This window comes from Anthonomus grandis, chromosome 2, assembly GCF_022605725.1.
Source record: "Anthonomus grandis grandis chromosome 2, icAntGran1.3, whole genome shotgun sequence".
In the NCBI taxonomy this organism is placed as follows: Eukaryota; Metazoa; Arthropoda; class Insecta; order Coleoptera; family Curculionidae; genus Anthonomus; species Anthonomus grandis.
In genome coordinates, this window is record NC_065547.1 from 28938201 (window position 1) to 28952361 (window position 14161).

Consider the following 14161-nt stretch of genomic DNA (forward strand, 5'->3'; position numbering starts at 1 on the left):
TTAAATGTTTGCTTCTCAAACGAATGTTCATTTTTTCTCAATGGCACTGTCAACCGTCATAATTTGTCGGTACTGGTCCGACACGAATCCAAGGATCTACCATGAGGTTCATACTCAACACCCTCAAAAATTAAACGTTTGGGTTGGTATTTTTGGTGATCACATAATTGAACCATTTTTCTTACCGGGAAATTTAAATAGAGATACGTACTTAGACCTTTTGGCGAATGCCGTTAACCCAGCTTGAAATTATAGAAAACGACCAACGCTACCATCAAGAAAATGCGATATTTCAGCAAGACGGGGCTCTTCTCCATTATGCATTACCAGTACGGCAGTTTCTGGATGAAACGTTTCGTGGTAGATGGATTGTGAGAAGGGGTGCTATCGGATCGCCCGCGAGATCACCCGATTTATCTCCTCTTGATTTCTTTTTGTAGGAATGGACATCTGAAATGGAAAATGTATGCCACCCAACCTGAATCGTTAGAAGATTTACGGAACCGCATCATTGCGGTGTATCACAATACAGCTCTTCCCATAAAAAAATAAGGGTGAATGTCGTCCCCGCTAAGGGGTTGAAGTTGTGGGGTTAAACATTTAAAAAAAATCGTTTTTCAAAAATCAAAAATTGACGGGTGCGAGCGTTTTTGTTTTGTAAATCAAGAATTTCAAAAAATTTGCGCTAAAAGTATTAAACAATGGCATTATTTCAAAATCTTTGACAAGCTGTCATACTGTAAAAACTCAAGTTAACAATTTCAAACTTGGTAGTTGTAACTAGAATAAAAAGACCTTTAAAATAAGCATCACTTGACTCCCACTCCTATTTAAGATTTTGAAGGTGGTTGCAACCCTCGCCAAGAAAAAAAAATTCCCCCTAAAATCAAAAATCGACAGGTACGAGCATTTTTTTAATTTTTGGGAATTCCAGAAGAACGGACTATCGATTAAATATCAGCGGACGCGGACTATAAATAGATTGCTGGCAAACTACATATACTGCGTTCTTGATTTAGTTGTTGGATATCGACGGAACACTAGCCTCACACACATTTTTTTGCAGCGTTTACCTGTTCGAATAAGCGAAAAATTTTCCAGGCTATAGCAATATACTTAAATATATGTGTACATTGTTATTGATATTTTTTATTATAAAAAAATTAAGGAAAAAGCTTGATTATGGTATCCAATTCTCAATAGATACTTCACAAATATGTCATCTTTTATGATATTGTAACCCATAAGGAATTAACCTAACTCGCCTGTAAAAGAAACGATTTGAATATACCTTTTTCCCAATATATTTATTATATACTTCAAACTTCTTTATCATTTTTCAGCAAAAGGGACGTTTTTAATTTTATTACTAGTTAAAAAAACGCAGTAACATCACTAAAAATACCATTTTAATACTAATACTATACGAAAGGTACACCATCCAAACGTAAGCAAAGAGCGTACTTGCCAAATACCTTTATCGAGAGAATATTTCCGGGCGAAATTTTCTTTCTTTCCGATCTGTGTGGAAATTTGGCGATTTAAAGGATCCAAATTAAAAATATTAATTATTATTAGTGATTAGTACAAATATAGTTCAAATTGGTTTTGAGTATTAAACGAATTTCGTTGTTTATTTTGCTTTATAATAAAGAATGTCATTTAGTTTTTGCTAATTGCAATAATTTATTAAATAACTTTATTAGATTTTTATTTTTTTCTTATGTTAAAATTGAGTAAATCACTGGCAACATGTAAAATATCTCCTCTGCCTTCCGTGTAGATGTTGCACTTAATCCAAAACAGCCAATGTTTATTATAGTGTATTCAGTGTTCTAAGGGAGGAGTCCAACTTGAGGAAGGAGTCAATAATATAATTGATATTAAATGAATACATCAAACTTCGACAAGTTCGACTTTTTTCAAACCCGTACAATAATTTTTTTCCGGTTGCTTGGTTTTTATTCTTTTGAATTATACTCCACTTAGAAAAAAATAGGTATAGATTATGAGCTAATACCTCTGAAAAGAATATCGTCAACATTAATAAACCTCACAGGATTTACTTTTGTCCATCAATATCAGAACAGCAAACATTAAAATGACAGTCAATAAAACCGCTCTACAAAAAGAAAAATCTTAATAACACAATAAGCAAAAACATAGCACAAACAAATACCAAGTAAATTTTTTGACCGATGATCATACGTACCGGCGCGATAACTCATAGTTCATAACGATACGTAAGGATAACTCGTTTCGGACCTGGTTAGATTATAACTGAATTCATTAATTAAATTTAGAAAAAAAAAATTAAAAAATAGTTACTAAGGCCAGACTGTAGTAAATAGGGACGCTGCTCCAACATAGTGAAATGAAGGGACTATTCCTGGATGAAAGACGCACTCTTAGCGATTACGTACCATGAAATTATGTAGAATAACGGAACAAAATGCAATTAATGAAATAATTAAAGAAAAAATGTAAAGTACATGAGGAGAAAGTACTCCACTCCCTTAGTAGTATTAGTGACTAGATTCACAGGATGTGAAGCAAAGGAAACATCTCAATTAACTCTGTTGTATCGGGGGCTATACACGTGACGTATCGTATTTAGGCGTATTTATTTTACAAAATTTACTTAGTGCTTGATAGATTCTGCACTACTGGTTCAATCGGTACTGCTCACCGGTTTATAGCTCACTCCTCTTGGCCCGGGTCCGATAAGGAGAGTCCATAAGTTAATAATAATTATAGATAATCCAGAGTCCATAAGGTGAAGTAGGATGCAAGATATAAGGTTTAGGAAAGGAGCATGGGAGTAAAAGGGTAATGAAATGTAACATATGTAGGTCGAGTAAAATATGAATAATGTATTAAAAAACACATGTGTTATACCACGCAATCTTTCTTGGAAATCAAGTAGACTAAATGGTGTGTAAATTATTATAACAAAATAAAGATAAATTATTAGGTATTAATATAGTTTATGACTAATTAAATTACAAAAAAAAATATAGACAGATACCCCTGTAATCGAAATTCGTAAAAACGGTTTAAGTTTGCAACGCCCTCATAATATTTTTCTTTAATAATTTCTAGATGGTTGATGGAAAGCAGCTCCGCCTCTAACGAGCCCCTTCGTTGCAAGGTGTGCAATTGCGAGTACGAGATTTGCGAAAACAGCGAACTGAAGTGGGACAAGGGCTTCACCCCGAAACACTGGGGAAGCACCGCGATGATCGTCACTTTTATGTGTGTGACGGTGGCGTGCGCCTGGATACTGATCCAATTGTACGACAATTCATACATTAGGATGGTGGCGGCTAGTGTCGCTTTGATCATTATTTATGTGTGCATTAGGTAAGTGAAAAAAGAGATCTTATCAACTTGAATGAATGGAGAACAGCCTTCTTTTCACTGGTAGACCCTATCCAATACATCTAAGACAATGGAAAAATATTTCTTGGTTAACTAAATATCAAATCAAATATATTAGATTAAAAATTTTAAAAAAGCAGATAATATATGCAATATATAACATAAATAAAAAAAAAACAATTAAGCAAAAATATTATTAATTATATATTATACAGGGTGATTGATGGTCAATGGTACGTTAGCTGTATATGGAAAACGGAACGTAGCATTTTTCTGAAAATTTGGTAGCTATGGTAATAGACAATGCTCTATCGCTCTAAAATATTTTCATTACTTCAGCGTTGCGTTTATATAGAAAAATGGCAACACCTTTGACTTTTTAAATATACCACCCTATATATTTTTAGATATTTTGATTCCCTGTTTGGTTTTGAGTTTTTTTTAAATCATACTTCCGTACATCTACCTCTAGCGGTTTTCGAGAAAAATAGTTATTTATGTAACAAGTGTGTAAAATGATCCTTTTTTTATGAATGGGAAACTTGACATTTGCCTAAGGCTCATGCGACAATTCCCTTAAACAAAAAAAGGGCATTTTACTTACGTGTAACATACAACATTTTTTCTACTTCCGAAGAAAACATAAAAAAAATTAAAAATATCAAATTACTTTATGCACTTAAACGACTTTACGGTAAAAAAAACGTCGTACTAGTGCGTAAAAAAGTGAAACTTTACACATCCTGGGAAGTGTGTAAAGTGAGCACTTTACGCACGGTAGTAGGAAAAAATCATTTTGCGTGTTTTTTTTTGAAACCAAGGGATAACTAATTGTTTATTTCTCAGTTATTTAAGTTCCTAAAAAGCTCAAATTTTAAATACTTTAAAAGACCATCTTTCTTTCCATTGCCTGATTTAATCAGTATTATACAGAGTCGTCGAAAATTACATTAAAATTTTTCATTAACTAAAATGGCGAAGTCTTTTTTTTTTAATGGCACACTTTTAGGACAGTATTTTAACTGTCTTTTCTAATACACAATTGAAATACCTTTAATTTAATATAACACATTAAGTAATTTTGAACTTTGTTTTTAAATTACTTGATGAAAATCTCAAAATGGTTTAATAAATAACAGTGACTCTTAAGTTATAGTATTACCATTATGTTTTATAATAAACTTAATTTAAAAAAAAAATTATAATGAAGTACCATCGGTTGTCAATCACCGTCTATACTATGTATACCGGAAAAGTAATAGACTCTATAGTGCTTTCATTTCAAAACGAACCATTCTTAACTTCTTAAAAAAAAATACGCCAATTTAGAAATACAGGAAATTTAATTTTATATTTGACAAAGGTCTGTCAGTCACCTCCAGCTAACATCACTTTGATATGTCAAATTGGAACCTCCGTTGTGTAACACATCATTGTAAGCAGCATTAAAATGTCTATTTAATAGGTACCAAGAAAATTAAATTGATTGACGTACCAGCGAATAGGGACCAAAAATGTCTGGGAATAATGAGAATAAAAATAAACTTTTGTATTTCAAATACCTACCCTAAGTGTGATACATCATTTTAAAGGGAATACAATCTCCTATCCAACCAGGCCGAAAAAAAACAACATCGGTTGACGTATCAGCGAATAGTAAGCAAAAATGTGTGGTAATAAAAGAAGAAAAAACTTGGTAGGGCAAATTATTAGCTGTTGCCTCATAGTGTCACACATTATTTTAAATGACAAACAATTTTCCATCTTACTTTATCAAAAACATTGATGCAAGTTGAAACTATTTACCAGTAAAAGTGTATGATAAACAGTTCATCGATTCCAAATACTTTTGTGTTGATGAAATGGTGAAAGATGGAGCTTCCCATCACTAAGCTTTGACAGTTCAAGAGTGGCTTAATGAACACTATGAACAGTTTCCAGGGATGTGGCGTGGTGCAATTGAATGGCCCGCACGGTCGCCAGATATAATACCACTAGATTTTTTCCTTTGGAGGGTATGTAAAAAGTAAAGTTTATAAAACTCCACCTGAAAATAGTAAAGATTTAAATGATCGAATTAGTCGCGAATATAGAGATATTAGCGAACAAACATGTGGGGAGGATTTTTACTGCCCCAATCACTTGTAGCGCTCTCCTATGTAAGGAGAGACCTTACTTACAAATTTAAGGATTTAAGAAGAACTGCTCCACCATGGGGGCCGATTACTGCTTCACTCAACCGCCTTCAATTTCTGCAGCGGTTTTTTGTTGTAAAGTTAAATTAGTTCAAGAGAAAACAACAAAGTTCAATTTTGAATTGCTGCGAGCGTGTCTTTCATCTTACAACTGAACGGAGACGATACCGCGAGACGGCTCAAAGGCGACTCGCTGAGAGGTAACGAGCGACTGGCACAAAGACGCCGCGCTGGTGGCGGTTATTTATAGAACATCAAAAAACTGGTAGCGGCATGGTAGAAAAGCGACGTTGCCGCGGATTAACTTATTTTAAATTGTGTTCAGTTTTAGATTTTACAGTTTTTATCCGTTGTAGAATTACAACAAAACACTTGCCAATGTTGAATTTGGTGAGTGAGGAATTTCAAAACAAACTTTATTAATATCTTGCGAATAACGAAGCACATTTTAAGCACTTTATAAAAGCATTTTTGTGAACTAATTAAATTGTTTATTTTTTAAACACCTTTTTACACTCTTACTATTTATAGGTCTATAAACTCACATTTTTTATACACCGCTGGGTGGTAGATTGTATGCCCTTTAAAATTATGTATCACACTATACTCTATAGGATAGCCTTAGGATATTTTTTAACCACTTCAAGAACAATACCACCTTATATCCTACATTCCCCAATTTTAGCATTAATCGTTTTGAATGCATAGTTTCAAAAGCCTTTCTGAAATCTAAAAAGATTTGAATGACATGTTTTGTTTTTTTCACAGATTTTTAGGGCAAAACACACTGAGCGCCTACCAAAGGGCAAAAGTAGCCGCCCTTAGTATCGGCAACCATGTGACCACCATAAGCGGCAACGTGGATCCGAAAGACCCCAGTGATGGCCACGTGGCCCCGGCTGCCGAAGCTAGTCTTTAAGTCCTTTTCCTTTTTTTATCTTGGAGGATCTCTTCGTATTTATTTCGTTGTATATATTTTACAATTTATTAACTTGGATAGTTATATTCTTTGTATTTTTGTTTGCATTTGATGCAGCCGGGTAGTTTAAAAAACCCATTTTTTTTATTTATCACATAAATAAGCTCAAAAAACTGTTCTCTTTAGGATGCAAACGTGTTAAAATTATAGTGTCAAAGTACTAATGTAATATTAGGGTAAACTAGCATGTAGGTTTGATTGTTAGTTAATTATTAGGTACATCACCACAATATATATAGGGCAGAAATTAGAAAAGGGCAAGTTGGGCTTCTTCTAAGGATGTTTTTGATAATTGACCCCTTTTTCAATAATGTGATATTGTTTCTAGAAAGACTGCGCGCGGTATATTTTTGATATTTTCAATGAAATTTGAAAGTTAATATTTCAACCCTTTTAGGCGAAATTTCAAGGTTTGAATATCAACCAGTTTCAACTAAAAGTTCTGAAGTAATCATCTTCTTGATGAACTAATGGATTTGTAATGAGTCTAATGATTCCAGTATTATGTTTTGTTTGTAAGTAATCGAACGTTTAGTTGGTCGAAATTTGTGCGGTTTCGCGAAAGAACACATGGTTTAGCCAAAATCTTGACGTACTTTATACATATAAGAACTATAAGAACCGCTTTGTATATAATTAAGCTTTAAAAATCAATAAAAGACAAGTAAATATTATGTTGGATTTTTTATTTTACTTATTCACTAAGTACATAAGATAACTTAGTATTTTTAATGTTTTCTTCGACAGAAGAAAAAAATGCGTATGTTATTCCTGTGAATTATATACTTTGTTGTGAAATACTCGTTTCAAAAAATTATATTTAAGTTTAAAAAAACAGACTGATATAACGTTAGGCATAACAAGGAATGAAAAATAAAATTACATATATTTATAAGTTTATAAAAGCTAATCTAGTACAATGGAAGGTCGCTGCTAAGTAAGTAATACTGGGCGTTATGTACCCATCTAACTTGTGTAAAATATCCTTTTTTATTAATGTCTAGGAGACAAGGAAAGAGGCGTTTTATTTTTAGTCACTAAAATTTGTCGATAAATTGTGTTTATTATTTGTTGTAAATTTATTTGAACAGACCTTATTACATTTGAATTTTTTTTATTGTGCGTGCGATACAGGGTGGCACATGAACATCCGCAAGGTCGCCGAACCTCTAAACTCTACCAAGAGCATTATAGGAAGGTTGTGCCAGAGATTTGAAGAGACTGGTGATGTGAAATGAATCAAGGTTTCGTTTAGGTTCTGATTCAAGAAGTTAAGGATATGGCGGCGGTCGAACCGCGTCTCGCCTGCAGACCATTCAACAATCTGACAGTTAAAGTAAAGTTTCGATACGTTTTTGGACTAATCTGTTTAACAGCAAACGAATATCGGGATCAAATTTTGGATTCAATTATTCATCCATGGGTTGCAGAGTTTGGTGACAATTTAGTATTAACTAATCACGTCCGCATGTTGCAGAAACCCCTAAAAACTTTTGGAGCAGCACAATATTCAGGTGACACAATATCCATGGCCTTCACTGTCTTTTAAGGCACGTTTGAGATATGTTGAAAAGTCGTGTTTTCAAATCAAAGTGAATAGTGTTCTACACAAAAAAAGAGTTGCTAAACTCTATGCAAGAGCAATGGCTACAAATTGAGCAAAACGACGTTGACATTTTAATCGCATGCCAAATAGATATCATACATACATAGATGTCATACATCACTAGCAAGTAGTTTTTCTTTTCTATTAACTCTTTCTAAAGTTTGTTATTTCTAATTTTCGATATTTATTTTATTACTTCTATAAATTGACATACATTATTAATCCCCCGCTATATTTCGATGTTTTTTGTTTTTTTTTTGGTAAATTATTGTTCGAAAAATATTGTTTTGAAAATGAATCAGATGTTTTTATTTCTAATATTTTCTAAACTTTAATTTAATTGTCTTTTAATACTTTTGCTCCTTAGACCTATTTGATGTGTGTATATATTTTAATAATATTATAAATATCAAAATTTTAAATTGTAAGTATTTGTTTTTCTCATTGTTGTAATTTCTGTTTTTTTTCGTCTATATTATAAATGTGTGTATAGCGTTGGTTGTACTATAATTATATAAGTCAATTTTATTTATAATTACATTTTAATGTAGTTAAAATTGTACAAACTCTTTTTTTGTTGTCTTAGTTATTATTATTATATTTTAGCGTCCTGAAGGTGAACGATATATTTATCATATATTTTGTGAAACGTCGGTTAGTTTAAATAGAATTTTTATTTTTGCTGATCCGTAAACATAACAATATTACAAACCAGATAATCATATTTTAGAAAGTCGATAATACTCAAAGGGCTGATAGAACAACTGCCAAGCGTCCAGAAAAACATACAATGGACCGTTTCAAGTTATTTCAAGATATTGGCATTTCAATGAAATTCATCAAAATCGCGTTCTTGGATAGAGATAAGGATTTCCAAACGCATAAAATTCTAAATTTTGCAGGTTCATAAAGAAGCCGTTCTAAATACTACGTACTCTTATCCGATCCTCTTAAACATTCTGCAGTAAAACCGTAGACATGGCTCGTAGTCCCGATATAGGTGATATTAAAATCGCCTAGTGGTCTCATTCGGGTATCCCTGTTCGCCTTTCGATTGCTCGTGACGACGTAAGTAGTCGAGTCATTTTCAATTTCTTATAAAACTTGGTCAACACAATCAATGCTCCCCTCTCGAACAGGAGCGTAAGAGATCACGTCATCATTTCCTCTGCATTTTTCGTATATGACAAGCATGTTTGCAATCTCCAAAACCAAAAATCGAATTCGTAAGGTAACGGACAAGTACGGATATAAGTTGTTAACTTATACTCGTGGAACCAATATGGACCATCAAAAAACCAAAGAAACTCTTTCTCCCCTTCGTTTCCCCTCCACTATGGCGGGCTCTGATACATCAGCTTTCAGCCCACCTTTCCTTCAGCTCCTGTTGCGGGCCTTTCCTCTGATGGGCCCGCACATTCTCCCACCCCTAGGGCTCTGTCTCTGCAGGGAACCCGGTAATCCCCGACGTCAACATTGACGATCTAGCTGGAGCTCTCAAAAGGGCACAGCTGAAAAGAAAGAACCTCTGCGGTTCTGACAAAAAAGAAGGAGAAGGAAGGCTAGGGCTGCAGAAGAGGCCAAGGGCTCCCTGGGCTCGGCTTCCGCGGCGGCCCTGGCACCTACTCCCTTAGAGGCTTGCAAGCCTGGGGCTTCCACTAAGGAGGGACCAGGCACCAAAAGGCTCAGAACACCCGGGTCTACGCCTACTGAGCGCGCTGGCAGGGCTAAGAGACCGTCCTTGAGTTCCGGCCTCAAGTCAGCTATGCGCGATCGGTCGGCAGCGCCAAGCTGCAGCTGGCAGGGTGCCGAACGGGACAGCCCGAAGTCGGTTTCACTGGCGAACAGCTGCTACAATTCGTGGACTCGGTGACTGAGGCCATACTGCGGACTTCGTCCGGCAGTGAGGCACAGTCACTGCAATTCCATCCACCGCGGCTGATCAGGAACCACATTCTGTTAACGGCCGCGAACCAGGAAAGTCTGGAGTGGCTCCGTCGGGCACTCCCAAGTCTTTCCCCTTGGGAGGGGGTCACGCTGACAACAGTGGATCCCTCCACGCTTCGCTTACGCCGGGCCATCTTAAGGATCCCGGATATTAGACATAAGTCTGACAAGGACACCCTGAGGCTTCTGGAGCTTCAAAATCCTGGCCTCCCGTGCTCCCAGTGGAGAGTGTGGGAGCGCAAGGAAGAGGCTAAGAACCTCAGGCTGGTGGTGGGGGTGGATGAGGGATCGGCCAATAAGGGAGAGCCAGGGCTCGCTATTTTATAGCATCACCAGGGCTTCTATCTCCCTTATCGACAGCAAGAAAGCGGCTGATGACACCAGGGTGGCTACTTCCACAGTGGCCTCTGGGCCCTCGGCCGCCGACTTAGAAAAGGTCACTACTGCTGACACCGCAGCTTCCGAGGGGCCAGGGCTATCCGTAGACGATGGCCCTTCCAGCTCCAAGGACTAAGCGTGCTGGCAGTCACCTATCCCCACACCATACAGCATGCCTTTCTGCAGGCGAATCTACAGCATGGAAAAGCGTCCACCGCTGTTCTGTGCAAAAGGCTCAGGTCTCTGTACAAGGGACCTACTAGCCATCAAACTGTCAATGGACACGGGAAAGGATCTGGTAGTCTGCTCTGCCTACTTTCCCATCGAAATTGAATCACTCCCCCCCCTCCCGGCCCTCCCTGCGGTGGTCAAATACTGTGAATACTTGGGTCTTCCGCTTCTTATGGGCTGCGATTCGAATTCACATCACGGCCTTTGGGGATGCGGAGATGAGAACCCAAGGGGCCGCTCGCTCCCTGGTTGACTTCCTGTGCTCAAATGGCCTAGAACTACTCAACAGTGTCCGAACGAGTCAGTGTCCCAACTTTCTACTGCAATAGGGGTCAATCAATTATTGACCTTACTATCTGTTCACCTAGTACTGTGAACCTTTTCAGGTCATGGAGAGTGTCCCTTGAGGTCACAATGTCGGACCACAGGTACATTCTTTTTGAATTAAAGAAGCAGGCTCGGTGCGATACCCCAGCCTACAGAAACCCAAGGTGCACTGACTGGGACAACTTTCGAGAGGAACTAGTCGGTGGTCTTGCGGACATGCCGGCAAGGTACACACTTCCGGCCGACACAGAGATCGGGACTGTCAATCTGAATCGTGCGATAGTCGCGGCATTCGAGGGAGCTGTCCCCTCAGACGGAGACCCGCCAATGCCAAGAATGCCTGGTGGAACAGGAACACGGAAAAGCACCGTGACACTACGCGTCGGCTCCTTCGCAGGGCTGACCGCACTAAGCTTGCCACTGACTGGGATGCGTTCCACGCAGCTCAAAGGCAATAGAAAAAGACACTCAGGGACTCCAAAAGACAGTGCTGGAGGCGGTTCTGCGATGATGTTGAAAACACACCATCCGCAGCACGACTGTGCAAAGTACTGTCCAAGGAACCTGGAACTAAATTGGGGTCGCTGTCACTTCCAGATGGCGGCTTTACTACCAATGAGCGGGAGTCACTGGAGGTCATGCTACGCACTCACTTCCCAGACTCCACCTCATCTCGCGATCCTCCTAGCTGTTCTCGGGCTCCGATTCGCTTAGAGTTCGAGACTGCTAGAAGAATAATTGCCTACGAGAGGGTGAAATGGGCAATCAAGACATTCCCCCCTTTCAAATATCCGGGCATGGATGGATTATATCCATGCCTTTTGCAAAACGGGTTAGAAGTACTAACCCCACACATAGTCAGACTATTCAGGTCGTCCCTTGCTCAGGGCTACGTCCCAAAGTTATGGCGTCAAGTGAAAGTCGTCTTCATTCCGAAACCCGGAAAAAGCGATTTTACAGATCCCAAATCGTACCGACCTATCAGCCTTACCAGCTTTATGCTGAAGGCGATGGAGAGGCTGATTGATCGATACCTTAAGGAAAGCATCCTGGTCAACAAACCACTGCATGTGCACCAATACGCCTATCAGGCGGGCAAATCCACGGACCTGCCCCTACACCACCTCGTTAGGAAGGTGGAGGGTGCTCTGGGTAGTGGCAATGCCTGTCTGGGTGCGTTTCTAGACATTGAAGGGGCGTTCGACAATACCCCTTTTGCATTAATCTGCCAAGCACTCGAGAGCCGCGGCTCAGAACCCTGTTTGGTTAGCTGGATAGAGGCCATGCTCTCGAAACGTCATGTATCTGCCCAGCTCAACAACGAGATTGTCGAAACGTTGGCGGCTGGGGGCTGCCCGCAGGGAGGAGTATTGTTCCCTACCTTGTGGTCGACAGCCTGATAAATCTTTTAAACAATGCTGGCCTATACACACAGGCCTACGCTGATGATCTGGTAATCCTTTGCCCAGGGAAAGACGCCATCTCAATGCGGGGCCATATGATGAGAGCCCTGGGTATAGTGGACATATGGTGCCTCTCGGGGGGTCTCAGGATTAACCCTAAAAAAGCAGAGCTCCTACTATTCACGAGGAGACGTAACTTTGGCACGTCCCCTGTTATATCTCTAGGTGGCGTGCAGCTGCAGACCAGGACAGTTCGATTTCTGGAAATCAAGTTGGATCCCAAACTCTCCTGGCACGATCATGCAAACATCAGAATGAAGAAGGCCACCTGCGCGCTATGGGCCTGCAGGCGGGCTTTCGGCAATGCCTGGGGTCTGTCTCCTAAGATCCTCCACTGGATCTACTCGCGCATTGTGAGACCTCTTCTCACATACGTTTGGTGGCCATGTACGGAGAAAGCGAAAATTCGTGCTCAACTGGACAGAGTCCAACGTCTTGCATGTCTCAGCATAACGGGTCCATGCGGACGGCGCCAACTAGAGCGCTTGAGACTCTGCTGAGCCTTCCGCCTCTGGATCTCGTTGTGCAATTCGTGGCAATGAGGACTGCGTACAGGCTATACGTCCTCGACGAATTACGTGCTGGCGAGACCGGTCACGCAAAAATTTGGTCACGGGCCATATAGGAATGTCCTCTCCTTCTGATGGGCAGTGACTGCATGGCTCCAGTGACTGTGGACTGCGAGGGATTCGCGACGCACATTGCAGGCAGAGAGGAGTGGCAGCATTCCAACAGACCTGCATTCGTATAGTCGTCATGCCTACAGTCGTATCAATATGCTCGGATAGCAGAGCTGCCATTAAGGCTATCACGGCCGCAAAGGTAAGCTCCAAGCTTGTACTAGAGTGCATAAAAGTCCTGGAAAAACTGGTACAGGTTGGATGCAGGATCCAGCTCGTCTGGATACCTGGCCACGCAGGTAATGAGGAAGCGGACTCTCTTGCCAGACTGGGATCCGCGAATGTGCGGATGGGGCCGGAACCGGTATCGCCAAATGCGTTGCGGTCGCGTCAATGAAGGGTCTGCTGGACAAGTCACCCACCGAAGATGGACTGCGTCCCCTGGTATGAGACAGGCCAAAGCGCACATAGGTGGGCCCTCTGCCTGTCTCACCAAAAATCTACTACGCCTAAAAAGAGGCGAAATTCGGCTAGTGACAGGTTTTTTAACCGGTCACTGGCACTTAAGAAGCCATCTCCATACTATCGGTATTGCGGACAACCCGGAATGCCGATGGTTCTGTGAGGATGAAACCGTTGACCATGTAGTCGGGGAGTGCTCAGCACTCACGCGCGCCAGGTTCAAATACTTGGGTAACACTTTCAGTGTACCGAGCGACTTTAAGTCCTTCAGACCAGAGAGCCTTATCGGTTTCTCTAAGGTCGTTGGGCTCTGGTAACCCCCGGTGGGGCATGACGGGTCCATCAGGAGACCTATATGCACAACTGCCTTGGCAGCCCACTGTTTCGTCAATTCCAATTCGTTAACTTATAATTAGTACTAATGTGAAGCAATGCAAAGCACTTGGAGTAGTCTAAACAAACTAAGTGCCAAAATTATTTTTTGGTCGGTGATAAAAATAAATCTGTTGTTTTTTATTCTTCTTTAAGTCAAATAAAAACTTTTTGTTGAATAAACATAACTTAATTCTTAT

At 39.6% G+C, this 14161-nt stretch overlaps 1 protein-coding gene across 1 annotated transcript in view; it reads left to right on the top strand.

Annotated features, from left to right (window-relative positions):
- Window positions 1-7229, top strand: part of LOC126733422 (uncharacterized) — a 28878-nt gene extending 21649 nt beyond the window's left edge. Inside the window, exons 10-11 of the mRNA XM_050436732.1 lie at window positions 3103-3363; window positions 6345-7229. Coding sequence (XP_050292689.1) covers window positions 3103-3363; window positions 6345-6495 — 412 coding nt within the window. The 3' untranslated portion in view covers window positions 6496-7229. The remainder of the gene's footprint in view (window positions 1-3102; window positions 3364-6344) is intronic.
- The last annotated feature ends 6932 nt before the right edge of the window (window positions 7230-14161 follow it).